Below are 14,882 nucleotides of genomic sequence, written 5' to 3'. Positions count from 1 at the left end.
GTACTAAGGAAGAAAACCAGTGACCTTTGCGTTGGAGTTTCTCAACAGAAGTCTTTAGAACTGAACCCATCTCTAGAATCTTTGAATATTTTTATATTCTTAATGACTATAACGATAATGATCTTTCAAAATAATTGAGTTAGTATGGAAATTTTAGTTCTTAAAAAAAGTTAAAAACTTGTTATTATTATGTTGAGGCCTTTAATGGCATCCTGTCGAAATGCTCAAGTTCAAATACACATATGAGAAGTGGTGAGCAGACGTCTTTTGTTCCATGGGACAGATTTAAGGGCCCAAACGCCATATCAAAAGATGCTATATAAGAACCTGCATTGTATTGTTATCATTATTGTTTTTTCTCACCAAACTTTTATCCTATGGCGTTTGGGCCCTCAAATAGGAAGTAGTGTTACATATTACCTTGAGAATAAGACTTAAAATTAAGGGTGCGTTTAGTTTAATGAATATTATATTACTGGGAATGTTATATTAATGGGAAGATAAATTACCTTAAAGATTATTGGGAATGTTATATTAAATGTGTTTAGTTAGATTGAAATAAATTGATGGATATGTTATATTAATATGTTTGGTTGGAAAAAATCTATTGGTGGATATATCATATAGATTACTGAATTGCTAATACTATTATTATTGTTTGGATTATTTTTTAACCCCCTACATTTAAGATTTTGCTAAAACACCCTAAACACAATAAAAGTTTAAATTTTAACAAAATCACCCTCACCCACCCAAGCCATTGCTGACCGCCGGTCGTGGCTTGAACAGCACACGACCAGTTGAATATGACTGATCGTGCATCGATCTGACCGTTAACGACCATGGATCTGGTCGGAAACAACCAGATCTGGCTGTTTTGCAACCAAATTCACGACCATTTTCAGCCACTGATCTGGTTGGATCGGTGCATGGCGGCCACCGGTGGTGGCCAGATCTGGCCATCTGTCTTGAGTAATTTGGTTTAAGTTCAAGGGTAATAATGTTCTAAAAATCTTGTGTATAAGGATAAAATAGTCCAAAAATATTCTCGTAAATTGTGTTAAAAACAAGGGCATTATTGTCCAAATTTTTTAATAATTAGGGGTAAAATTATAACAAATTAAGATTACCAATCATTCTTAGAATATGTAAGAAAACAGTAGTATTTAGATTATCACATATATAACCAATAGTAATTATTATTGGTTTTAGAAGATTACCGGAATTTTTTATTACTTGACAACCACACATAGTAATATAAGTAATATAAAATTACATTACTAGAGTAATGTCAAATACCCTTGAACCATACACATCCTAACTGTTATATGAATTGGAATCCCGATTTTATATGTATAGAGTTACTTTTTTCTTTTAGGAGTACTATTATTCAAGTCTCATATTTATTTATTTATTTATTTTAATTTTTTTTTTTTTTTGGTATTCAGGGATGTTTTGGTCAGCTTGTGCGTACCTCAACTAGTCCCCCGGGATCCTTTTGTTAAGGATTATGTAAGCTTCTAGTGGTTATCCCTTATTAGTAGTCGTAGGGATTCGAACTCAAGATCTCTTGAGTAATACACCTAAGAGTCTCAAGCGAACCGCCAAGCTACCAATTGGTATAGTTTTCAAGTCTCATTTTCATATTAACTTGACTTTTTTATTTCTCCATTCTTCATATGTAGATTCTATCCAGAGAACAATAAACAAATGAAAAGGAAAACTCTACTGGGTACCCATAGATTAAAATCATCTCTGGTCATAATCAATATCTGGTTAGTGGCCTCTATGGCTTTGTTAGATTTCTAAAGAATAATTCTTTCCAACAACACTTCTAGATCTACTAATGTCCTTACAAGTATAGGGATCTCACAAACTAATTTGATTGATTAAATTCTAATTTAAGATAAAGAGGGAAATAACCCTTTTAAGAACACAAAAATTATAATTTTATAATTTTATCTTTTATTCAAAATGAAAATGGAGTTAATTAATAAAAAAAGCGTGGCTGAAATAATATGGCTCTTTCTTTAATGTCTGTAGGCAAATCACACCTCGTTCTTGGGACTTGAATATGGCATGGTATAAGTATTGGGCTTTCCCAAAACTTGCTCGACTAATACCCACTATCCAATTGCAGTTTTGCTTCAGGGGTAAAATTTGATGACTTATTATTTATAATCTTAATGAAACAAAAAATATATAGTTTTTCTAATATATAACGTTAAACTATGATAGGTTATACAAAACTAGCATTTAATAATATGATTAGACCATTTTTATCCATTTTGTTTTTTTATTAAGGACAATTAGATTAAGTAGTGTGATTTTATATAAATATGCCCTTTAAACAAAACCTTCACACATTGAGATTAAAATTTGTAAGGATAACTGATTATCTCAAAAACTTCTCTTGTTATTTTCTCTTTCATTATTCTTAAATCTTAATTATTAATATAGACATATAGTAATACTCTCTTTTGCACTCTCTTCCTCACCCTCTCACACTTATCGCCGCATGTGTGCAAAGGAACAAATAAAATGCGAAAAGAAAAAATCAATTATTTCTAATATTTTATCTCTTGCACACGTGTCATAACAAGAGTGAGAGAGCAAAAAAGAGAGTGCTCCCAGCACTCCTCATGTATATAAAGTTGAGATTCCGACTTTGGACATCAATTAATGTATATGATGACTTGACGTTTAAACATTTTTTTATTTTAATAACTAAGGTGTTTTGAGAAGCTTTCATGTATTTCAACAAATCTTCAAATAGAATTATCTCACAGCAATCCATAATCATGGCCTTCCGAGTAAACCGAACCTGAGACTGTGAGTTTTACCCATTTATAACCCCTCTGATTCACTTTTACTGTTGAGCTACTCATGGATGAGTAAAATTAAAATCCTTATCACGTCAACTTTGGATATAAAATATAAAGTTAGGATTTTAACTTTGTATGCATGAGCATTATTATCATTAATATAATTGACCAAGTTTAAGATAACTATCTAAGAGACATTTTTATTCGCTTAATACAACTAGTAAAATTTCAGACGTAGAAAGAATAGCTATGTTAAAACATTATAAACCTCAACTGATACGAACTAATTTTTATGTGACTGATATCAGTCTCTTTCCTTCACCGAACATCGTCAAATCCCAGATAGACAAACCGGCAGCCAAAGCAAGATGTTACTGCAAATCAAATATTGAATGCAGTTAGCATGTTCATAACATATTATAAGGTAAAAGCTTGTCAAATTATTATCACTTTCACGGTACTCTATATTATGAACATATATGTATAAAAATTTTAACAGACAAAATGGATATCTCAACGTCTTATAACAGTTCGCTGGCAAGCTTTGTTTGCTTCCAAACTCTTATTTAACTACCCATCAATACTTTTTGCACTTGAATGATTAAATTCTACTGCTATAAGTACGTAGCCATGGCTCTTCATCATTCACTCAAGAAGTCAAGCTCAAACAAGTACTAGTTTAAGTAATACAAATAATGGAAATGCACAATCATTGGTGCTCAGCATCACTTTTTCTCATTATTTCTTGCTTTGTTGGGTTTCTTTCTTTTCCAGCTGATGCAGCAGTGAAGAAGAATCAATTCGATGTGGGTATTTCGTTTCTGGAACTTGTTTTTTCTTGGATGAATTGATTGAATCATGAATGTAACATGATCTTCTTCTCGTTTGTGTTATATTTTTCGTTCAAGTTAAGAATGTGAGCAGATTGTGCTATTCTAAACCAATTGTTACAGTAAATGGAACGTTTCCAGGACCTACTATCTACGCTAGAGAAGGCAATCGAATTCTTATCAATGTCACAGACTACGCACAATATAACTTGTCTATTAGTTGGTATATAATTTGAATCCTCATAATTTGTATTAAAACATGCATAAATATGGCATAAATTTGCTTGTGACTTTTGTATGTAGGCATGGATTGAAGCAATATCGAAATGGTTGGGCAGATGGACCAGCATGCATAACACGATGCCCTATAAAAACTGGACACAGCCACACTTACGATTTTAATGTCACTGGACAACGAGGAACTCTGTGGTGGCATGCACATATTCTGTGGCTAAGAGCCACAGTTTATGGTGCCATTGTTATTATGCCTAAAGAAGGAACACCATTTCCATTTCCTCAGCCTTATCAAGAAACTAATATAGTTCTGGGTCGGTAACATCAACTATCACCATTAATCAAAATTTTTGAAGAGCAATTTATATATCTAACATTTAAAGATCTTATATATGCAGGAGAATGGTGGAATTCGGATGTTGAAACAATTGTAAACCTAGTTAATAAGTTAGGCTTGCCACCACAAACCTCTGATGCTCATAACATCAATGGGAAACCAGGGCCACTCTTCCCATGTTCTGAGAAACGTAATGTCTCTAGATTATGATTAAAAACAAAATTCTGGGAGATGAATGATTCTACTTCTTAACTCGATTTATTTTTTCCGTTGTCTTAGATACATTTGCCATGGAGGTGGATTCCGGAAAAACGTACCTACTAAGGATTGTCAACGCTGCACTTAATGATGAGCTTTTCTTTGCCATAGCTGGTCATAACATGACTGTTGTAGAGATTGATGCAGTCTACGCGAAGCCATTCACAACTCAAGCTATTCTAATTGCACCAGGTCAAACCACTAATGTTCTTGTTAAAGCTGACCAATCTCCAAGCCGATACTTCATGGCAGCCAGGCCTTTCATGGATGCTCCAATTCCAGTAGATAATAAAACTGTTACAGCCATTCTGCAATACAAAGGCATCCCAAACACAGTTCTTCCAACCTTGCCTCAATTGCCTGCTCCGAATGACACCAACTTTGAATTAAGCTACACTAGTAAACTTAAAAGCTTAAACACCCCACAATATCCTGCCCAGGTCCCCCTTCAGGTTGATCGCCATCTTTATTACACAATTGGTTTAGGACAAAACCCATGTCCCACTTGCCAAAATGGCACAAAACTCACAGCTTCATTGAACAACATAACCTTTGTGATGCCAAAGATTGGACTCTTACAGGCTCATTATTTCAATATCTCCGGAGTTTTCAGAGCTGACTTCCCTGGCCGCCCTCCTGTTCCATTCAACTACACCGGTGCACCTCTTACCGCCAACCTTGGCACTTCATTAGGAACAAGGCTGAGTAAGGTGGCTTTCGATTCCACCATTGAATTAGAGTTGCAGGACACAAATCTTCTTTCAGTAGAGTCACACCCGTTTCATCTTCATGGTTACAATTTCTTTGTTGTTGGAAGTGGAATTGGGAACTTTGATCCCAAGAAAGACCCGGCTAAATTCAACTTAATTGATCCTCTTGAAAGAACTACAGTTGGAGTTCCAACAGGAGGATGGACTGCTATCAGATTCAGAGTTGACAATCCAGGTAACTTAGTGCATGTCATGCTATAATCCGAAAAACAACCAAGAATAAACACACACAATAATCAATGAAAAAACAGTCACACAAACACCAGAACTACCGTGATTCACTTGCTCTAGATTCGAGTAAGCTACGTCCACGTTGAGCTCCAGAAATGGGGAGCTCGCTGCACTACTATTAATATTGAATCAACAATCTACAGCCCTATTCAAGAACAAGCTCAAGATCCTTCTCTCACAATCCTGAAATACTACACGTAACCTGACCCTAGGGAGACTCTAACCCACGGAATCCCTAGAACAAGAGTTGTCCCACTCTTCTCCAAATGATTAACACAAATCACTCAAGAATCACACAAGTTACACTCAAATTTCATATCAGAATTGCAAACCCTAACAGAGAACACAAAAACAAAGGAGAATGCTTCGAAAGAGGACTTGGGGTGTTCCTGAAATTTGTCGCCCTTTTATATCATTGACTTGAAGTAGGAATTATAGTCATTGGATTGGTGTTGAATCAACGGTCAGGATCCAACTCAAAAAACTGACCCAAACGGTGACGTTTCACTAATCCTCCAATACGACGACGTTTTTAGCATTTACTTCAACAATCTCCACCTTGAATGCTAAAAAAAAAACTCTTCTAGTGCAGCAAGCTTAGGCCAAATCCCTCATAGCTCCTGCCCCCACTACTTACTTCATGAACAATAAGTCCAAGCAGTGCTTGAACTTGGCAAGGGAGACAATCTTTGTTCCCATGTCAGCTAGATTATCTTCAGTGGACACTTTCCTCAAGTCAATCACTGCTTGAGTGACTAAATCTCTAACAAAATAGAAGCGGACATCTACATGTTTTGTCCTCTCGTGATAAACTGGATTCTTGCTTTAATGGATTGCGCTTTGGCTGTCAGAGTATATGATTACCTTTCCCTCTGTCAAATTTGATTCAGCTAATAAACTTTACAGCCAAAGGGCTTCCTTGAACACATCGGCAATGGAAATATACTCAGTTTCAATCGATGAGAGTGCCACTATAGGCTAAAGTTGAGACTTCTAGCTTATACAATTTCCACTGAGAGTGAAGTAATACGAAGTAGTAGACTTTCTTGTATCTTTGTCACCTGCAAAATCCGAATCTACAAAGCCAACCAAGTCAAGTTAAGCATCCCTTTTACAAAACTCTAACCCAACATTCAAAGAATTGTTAATATACCTCAATACCCACTTGAAGGCAACCCAGTGTTCACTGCCAGGATTAGCCATAAATCGGCTCAGCAAGGGAATGGCAAATGACAGATCCGGTCTAGTGCTTATCATCACATACATCACAGATCCAACTATATTAGCATAAGGGACAGATTCCATTTTTATTAATTCTGCTTCAGTTTTTGGGCATTGACCTTTTTCTAGTACAAAGTGGTTTGCAAGGGGCATAGAAATCAGTTTGGAATCTGCCATTCCAAACTTGGATACCAGTTTGCTAAGGTATGATTATTGCCTAATTTTCAGCTCATATTTGCTCCTATTTCTAGTTATATCCATTCCTAGAATTCTCTTGGCATTTCATAGGTCTTTCATGTCAAATTCAACCTTGAGTTTGTTCTTTAGCTCAAGTATCTTTGAATTGGACTTTCTAACTAGCAACATATCATCCACATACAGTAATGGATATATATGCATGTTCTCATTCAAAGTAAAGTAAAAACAACTATCATATCTACTTCTAGTAAACCCTATGCTCAAAATGAAAGTGTCAAACCTTTTGTACCACTGCCTAGGGGACTGTTTCAGCCCATATAAGGATTTATGCAGGAGGCAAACATGGTCAGGTACTCTATAGTCTACAAAGCCTATTGGTTGGCACATGTAAATTTCCTCTTCTAAATTTCCATGTAAGAAGGCAGTGGTCACATCCATTTATTCTAACTCTAGGTTGTGATGGGCAACTATGGAGAGCATTAGTCTAATAGTCTTATACTTGACTACGAGGGAAAAACTTCATTGAAGTCTATCCCCTCGCGTTTGGTGTACCTCTTAGCAACAAACCTAACTTTGTAACTAGGTTGGTCAGTAGCTAAAACACCATCTTTTATCTTAAACAACTATTTACATTGGATCAGCTTCTGGTCCTCCTTGGAACTCATAGCTTCTTCATATGAGTTAGGTTTTGCCCTTTGCACCTCTGTTCTTGCAAGTAAAGCAGTAAAAATTAGTTCAGCATATGAAAATCTGGCAGGGGGCCTTACCTCTCTCCTTATTATGTCCCTTTCAAGTTGATAATGCTCTAGTTGATCATGTTGTGGTTCAAGTACATTTGTTGCAGCTTCTTCATTTTCTGATTCAAGACCATTGGATCCTAGTTGAGTTTCTAGGACCTGTTCATCTTCAAGTTGAGGTGGTTCAGCCTGCTGACCCACAGGCTCCACCTCAATTGATGTAGTCTCAGTGGAGTGTATTGTAATTTCAAGGGTAATGTGGCTGCTTGCATCATGGTTAGTAGCTTTGCAAGGGAAAACCCCTTCATTAAACACTCCATCCCTACTTATGATGATTTTTACCTCTGGTGATTCTCTATCCCAAAGTCTATATCCCTTCATCCCTTCTTGATACCCCAAGAACACACACTTGTTGACCTAGGCTTTAACTTCCCCCCTACTGTGTGTACATAGGCTGCACACCCAAACACTTTTAGGTGGCTTAGATCGAGCCTTCTCCTAGCCCACACCTCTTTGGGGCATTTAAAATTTATAGCTGTAGATGGACTTCTGTTTATCAGGTAGGCTACAGTGGCCAAGGCCTTTCCCTAAAAGGTATTTGGCAGTCCTAAGGTAAATAACAAGCATCTTACCTTTTCTATGAGGGTCTCATTCATCCTCTCAGCAACCCCATTTTGTTGAGGAGTTTTTCTTACTGTTCTATGCCTTAAAATGTCTTGCTCATCGCAAAATCTATCAAATTTAGCATTGCAGAACTCTAGCCCATTGTCAGTTCTTAGGGCTTTCACTCTCTTGTCTAATTGATTTTGTACAAGTAACTTTCACTCTCTAAACTTGGACAGGGCTTGATCCTTAGTTCTTAGAGGGTAGACCCACACCTTTCTACTGTAATCATCCACAATAGACATAAAGTAGCTATTCCCCCCATGGGACCTGACCTTTTCAAGCCCCCACAGATCAGAATGGAGATACTCTAGGCAGCTAGTGGCTAGGTGTGTTCCCTTTGGGAAGCTAACCCTATGTTGCTTACCTAAAACACAATTCTCACAAAATTCTAAGGTGGAAACAGACTCTTTACCAGACATTCCTTAGTTACTCAAAATGTTTAACCCTTTATGGCTCATGTGGCCCATTCTAAAGTGTCATTTTTCAATAACAGACAAGTTTGAGGAGACTAGGGCAGTATTGAAACAATCTGAACAGAAATCACCACATAGGATATATAATTCATTCCTTTTTTCCCCTTTCAGAATCAGGTTTTGGTTCCTATACACATTCAACCACCCATTTCAACACTGTAGCAACAACCTACTTCATCCGAGGTTCCTAATGAAATAAGGTTCCTCTTGAGTTTAGGGATAAACCTAACTTTAGTCAGTTTTATAAATTTCCCCCCACTAAGCCTGTGTGTTATACTACCTATGCCTTTTACTCTACAAGCATGGTTCCCCATAAACACAGTCTCCTTTTCATAATCTTCGAAGTCCTGAAACCATTCTCTGTTTGGGCTCATATGGAATGAGCATCATGAATCTAATACCCACTCTTTAGTATTATCTGATATAGACACTGTAAGGACCTCTGGTTCTTCTACTAAGCTTTTAGTGGAGGCAATATTACTCTCTGTATTGCCCTGTTTTTGTTTCTTAAGCCACTCAAAACAGTTCTTTTTCAGATGACTAGTTTTGTTATAGAAAAAACATTTGCTAGATTCAGACTTTTGTTTATTATTCCATTTACCCCTTTTCTTGTTTTTGGACCCCTGACTAAATTGGTTTCCCTTAGCTAGTTGGCTAGTTTCTAGTTTGCCCCTAACAAACAGGTTACTGCCATTTCTTTTTTGCACTTTCAATTCTAGTTCTCTAGCGTTAAGACCTACTACTATTAGGTCAACGCTGGGGACAATACCGGAGTATTGGAGAGCATTCTTGACTACTTGGCAGTCATCAGTTAATGAATTTAGTAATATCATGGCCAAACTGGTTTCCCCTAATTCTTGATCGGTTCCCTTTAAGATGAGGGTCATTTTCAAAAATTCGTCTAGGTTTTCCGCTATGGTCTTATTACTGTCCATCTTATAAGAAAATAGGGCACCTTTGAGGAAAACTAAATTGGGAGCAGATTGAAGAGCACATAGAGATTCAAGCTTACCCCACAACCCCATGGGGGTTTTGATTCCATCAACCTTCCTCCATACGCTTTCTGGTAGGTTCATCACGATCAAATTATAAGCTTCTTCGTCAATCTCCTCCTTCTTCTTCAGTTTCTCTTTAGGCCACTTTTTGGGATCCTTCTCCAGCGCGAGGCCGACTTTATTGTGAGAAAGAAAGGGCTTTCATCTTCTTCTTCCAACTCTCGAAGTCGATCTTTCAATCATATTGGGTGATCTCCATTCGAGTGGTGGTGTTTGTCATGGTGTAGTGTTTAGGTTGGTGTTTAGGAATTGACGGACTCAAGAACTCAAGATTGTTCTTGAATTTCAAGATTCGAACATAACCCTAATTTCCTATCCTTGGTATAATCGACCCTAGTTTACTCGGATATAGGCACTATGGACACCTAATTAGATCAAGAAACCCTAGAATTGAGAAACCCCAAAATTTCAACAACCCTAAAAAAACCCTAGAATTTTTTAGATCTAATTTCCGAAATCCAATTTCCTAAAGACTTGTTACCAAAATGCTCTGATACCATTGTTATGCTATAATCTGAAAAACAACCAAGAACAAACACACACAATAATAAAGAAAAAATAGTCACACAAACACCAGAATTACCGTAGTTCACTTGCCCTATATTCGAGCAAGCTATGCCCACGTTGAGCTCTGGAAATGGGGAGCTCGCTGCTCTACTATTAATATTGAATCAACAATTTACAGCCCTATTCAAGAACAAGCTCAAGATCCTCCTCTCACAGTCCTGAAATACAACCCGTAACTTGACCCTAAGGAGACTCTAACCCACAGAATCCCTAGAACAAGAGCTATCCCACTATTCTCCGAATGATTATCACAATTCACTCAAGAATCACACAAGTTACACTCAAATTTCAGATTAGAATTGCAAACCCTAATAGCGAACACAAAAACAAAGGAGAATGCTTCGAAAGAGGACTTGGGGTGTTCCTGAAATTTGTTGCCCTTTTATATCATTGACTTGAAGTAGGAATTCCAACCATTGGATTGGTGTTGAATCAACGGTCAGGATTCAACTCAAAAAACTGACCCAAACGGTGACGTTTCACTAATCCTCCAAAACGACAATGTTTTTAGCATTCACTTCAACAGTGCACATAAGCAAAAATATACCATTAATGAATTCAAATATTCATATACTTGTAAGCATTTACTAAGAGCATGATGCGTTTATAGGTGTTTGGTTTATGCATTGTCACCTTGAGCTGCACACTATGTGGGGATTGAAGATATATGGAATTTGTTGTGGAGAATGGAAAGTCGCCGGAGGAATCCATTTTATCACCACCAAAGGACCTTCCACCCTGCTGATTAAATATGTATGATGTACAAAGATTTATTCTTCCTTGATTAACCCCCTTGTCTTCTTTTCATATTTGTATGCTCTGCAGAAGTTGCAAATGATTCTTTTCGGAGGGAATTTCCATTGATTCTAATGTTCTGACTGATTATTACTAGGACTACATGAAACCTCAATATGTAATAAAGTATTTGATCAAGGAAATTAAATATTTTTTTTTAAATTATGAATGTGTCCTCACGTTCTCCATGAATTTGGAGAAAACCATTGTGTTGTTCTAAATTATCATAATCCAAGCTGTGGTCATCTTAATGCAGGGAATGGAATTCAGGGTCAGATACAAATGAACAAGAAATATTAAGTGGTCAAAAGAATATCTGAATAATATATATGATATGAATTTAAAAGAGCAAAGATAGTTGAAGGGTAATTGCAGCATGATAATCATGGCGACACCAACAGAATGCATACTGAAGAAAAAAAAAATTAACCAAGACAGCAAGACACAAAAAAAAGTTTTCAATTCGATGCTAAATTTGTTAAAAAAATATAAATTAAGCATCGGACTTACTCAAGTATTTAGTCTTATAAAAGCCTGCCTATCTAGATAGCACAGTTCAGTGTTCAACAAACAAAGGCATGCAAAGCACGGAAACTCAAGGACATTGCAAAACTGCCAATTTAATTTAATTAATGGCTATCAAGTTCAAGAGAAAAATAATGAATTAATTATGTTTAGTTAGCACCTAATTTGGACACAATAAATACAGCAATTTGATCATCATTTTAACCACAACCAAGAATCACCCAATTATAGAAAAGTCAAGGAATGAGAGAGAAGATAATAACAATACACAAGAAGCTGTTATCCTATCAGTTTGAGTCTCATTGTCAATGAACCGCTTCATAGTCTTTGTGACTTTGTTTTCCATTCACAGAAGCTACTGATTCCTTGAAAGTGCAGCTCTTTGGTTCTTTTGGATAGCATGGCTCCGACTTCTGTTTAAATCCTAATCTTTTGGCAATAATTCTCCATGTTTTCTTTGTCTTCACAAGTTTCTCAAGCTCCTGTTTCATGCTCGAACACTTCTTTTCAAGCTCATGAACGCGCTCCTTCATTTCATCACGACCCACAACTTGGTCTTCAGCAGGGACTATCTGCCGACATCCCTCATCTCCAGGGTGTCCAAGGTTTCCACTAGGATTTTGAGAGTTCTCAAGATTGTCAACGATGAACCAGCCAGAAATAGAAGTGCGGAGACGAAGCTGTTCAAAGAAGAGGACTTGGACGACTACTCGAAGAGGTAACCTCTCATTCTGAGCTGCATGGGTGCTGGCATCCAACGAAAGCTTCTGGCAGTCCATAAGTCTGCAGAGTTGCTCCCTCTCATAATCTGTAATCCAAGGATGTGCCTGAAATGGTGAAATGTAAATTATAAATTCAATGAGACTTTTGATCTTTTGACTGACTGAATTTGTTGAAGTGAAAGAATAATTCAAACACCTTCAAGTAAATGTCAATTGCATGATAAAGTCCATCATCAAGTGGCCTAGCATAACCAGGGATTACAGCAGCTAGTGCCTCAAATTTTGGTAGCTTCAAATTAACATCCGGCGCCACCTCAGTGAGATATCCATCCACTAAACCAGCTACCGTTGTCATAGGTGTCAGTGAATCAGATCCATTCATTAGTTGCCCCTCTTCAATTATACAAGGATAAAATGATGCAGCTGCAGGATGGTTAAAGGACATGAAATGATCAAGCATCCTCTGGACACAGTCTATATCATAAAGGGTGTCTACGTAACCCATATTTGGTAAGAGAATATCTACAAGTGAAGCTTGGTCCAACTGGGCTCCCACCCTCTTTTCCAAATTTTCTTTACATGATGGACTTGCTTTTAAAACCATAGCAGTGTGAAGCAGCCTGAGAAGAAACTTGGTGGATGTGACATCCTTCTTATTGGGAAGTAATTCAACAATTTCTTCGACGAGAGCCCTCTGATCAACCTCAGACAATGTGGAAATAGTCCTTCTCAGGTTGACATGGTTTGTCTCATTGAAGTTTGATTGCCTATTCATCAAAGGGATATATCTCTTTGCATAGTAAATGAGGGATGAAGAAATAGTCTCAGGCTTTATGCTTCTTAATTTAAGAGCTAAAATCAATCGTTTATACAGAGACAAGCTAAGAGATGTAACATCCTCAAACCACCAATCATCTCCTATAGGATTCGGCTTAACAACTGTCGATATTCCATTCCATAAGACAAAGCCGTCTGTCTTGTGTGTGTTATTACTTTCTGGCACAGGCCAATTGAACAAGCTTGGGTCCGCACAAGCTTTCATGGCCAATGAATCAATGCATCTTGAAACTATGTGAAGCTCTTCTGCATATGTTAGAACTTGTTCGCATGTTTCAAGAGCTTTCATTGTGTCCGCCCAGTTGCCGAAAACCTCATCAAGGAAAGCCTCAGTTTCCATGATGAGATTTCCTTCCCCATAATTATCGGTCATGCAAAGGAACTCTGCAGCACATCTAAGGCTAACAACATTTAAAGCAGTGAGCTCTATTTTGACACCATAACAAAATTTGGCTATAAGCTCAAATGCTTTAGCTCCACCGGGAATGTCATGAAGTTTCAAAACACAAGCTGATTCACTTTCACTCCAGAACTCTTCAATAAGCTTCTTTAATAGCCCACTTCTAGAGAGCAATGGGAACTACAGAAGATAACCAAAATTGGTAGGAAAAAGTTTATAGTTTAGGCTAAACAAGTTGTATTTGCATTTAGCAAACAGCAATCAAGACGCTAAAATGACAGAGAAAATGAAATTGTGTGTGCATTGGAGACTATCATTACGAAGATTGAAGACCAAATTCAAGCAAATAAATTTTGTACCTTGTGGAGATGAAAATACATCCCTCCAACTTCAATAGTTACGTCACTTGGAAGCCCAGTTGCGCATAGCCTGAAACCAAAGCATATATGACAAAGTTCTATTACACCAAGTGTAGAATGTTTCTAAATATGCAAAACTAATTGCCAGTTAAAACAATAATTTGCATCAAGACATATTATTGAGGGAGTTGCTATGCATTCTACATCAAATTTTTTGCAGATGTTTATTACCTCATCACAGCACAAAGACTCGAATTACTACGTGAAATACCAGAAATGTCAGATAAATCATAGTAGAATCAGCTGTGAACCCATTTTCTAACAAGTTCAAAAATGGATAGATCCTCAAATAACGTAGTTCAAATCTCACTAACAAATAAAATTTCAAAACATCCACTTTTAAACAGCGCCATGTTAACAATTAACATTTTAACTTGTGTTATCTCAAAACCAATTCCATAAGTTATATTTCTGCATTAAACAAAATAAAGGAAGAAAAGAGAGGTGCGTTCCAACTGTGACCGTCACGATGAAATGCTTCCGATTTTAATCCCAGCAGCTTGATGAGTGCCATGAATAATAGTGTACGTACAAGTGCAGTGCAATGAGGAAGCTGAAAGTGCGAAATTAAAGCTGTGGAAATACAAGTAAAAGGTATATGATGAAGTTGTTAGTGATTGAATATGGGTTAGAGAGATGAGATGAATAGCGAGTCTAAAGCAATAAGTAGAGGAAGCGATTCCGGTGGCTATACATTTGGAGATGTACTTGACTCAATTGCGATGTTCGCCATTTGGATTCAGTCACTCCATGTTTCACATTTTACGTAAATGTTCAATCCC

The 14,882-nt window shown here is 37.0% G+C and overlaps 2 protein-coding genes across 2 annotated transcripts; one reads left to right on the top strand and one right to left on the bottom strand.

Moving 5' to 3' along the window:
* The first annotated feature begins 3,520 nt into the window (after positions 1-3,520).
* Positions 3,521-11,147, top strand: LOC116145453 (laccase-11-like). The gene is given in 7 exon segments (XM_031430906.1): positions 3,521-3,635; positions 3,734-3,878; positions 3,959-4,203; positions 4,288-4,416; positions 4,506-5,429; positions 11,013-11,068; positions 11,070-11,147. Coding segments are annotated over 7 exon segments (1,692 nt in total).
* An 880-nt stretch (positions 11,148-12,027) lies between these two features.
* On the bottom strand, positions 12,028-14,614 carry LOC116145452 (BTB/POZ domain-containing protein At5g03250-like). The gene is made up of 4 exons (XM_031430905.1): positions 14,554-14,614; positions 14,041-14,111; positions 12,641-13,861; positions 12,028-12,549 (listed from the first exon to the last, which is right to left on the bottom strand). The coding sequence occupies exons 1-4, from the start codon at positions 14,612-14,614 to the stop codon at positions 12,028-12,030; spliced, it is 1,875 nt and encodes a 624-aa protein (XP_031286765.1).
* Between the last annotated feature and the right edge of the window lie 268 nt (positions 14,615-14,882).

Source organism: Pistacia vera, unplaced genomic scaffold (genome assembly GCF_008641045.1).
Source record: "Pistacia vera cultivar Batoury unplaced genomic scaffold, PisVer_v2 Contig461, whole genome shotgun sequence".
Lineage (NCBI taxonomy): Eukaryota > Viridiplantae > Streptophyta > Magnoliopsida > Sapindales > Anacardiaceae > Pistacia > Pistacia vera.
The sequence above is the reverse complement of the archived record's forward strand: the minus strand, read 5'-3'. Positions and strand labels throughout refer to the sequence as shown.

Bases quoted from the DNA above. Each gene is read 5' to 3' on its own strand.
- LOC116145452 (XM_031430905.1), bottom strand. From the start codon at position 14,614: ATGGCACTCATCAAGCTGCTGGGATTAAAATCGGAAGCATTTCATCGT. The intron at 14,112-14,553 runs GGAACGCACCTC...GCTTTGGTTTCA, and splicing joins TCATCGTGACGGTCACAGTT to GGCTATGCGCAACTGGGCTT. The intron at 12,550-12,640 runs GTGTTTGAATTA...TCACCATTTCAG, and splicing joins CAATTGACATTTACTTGAAG to GCACATCCTTGGATTACAGA.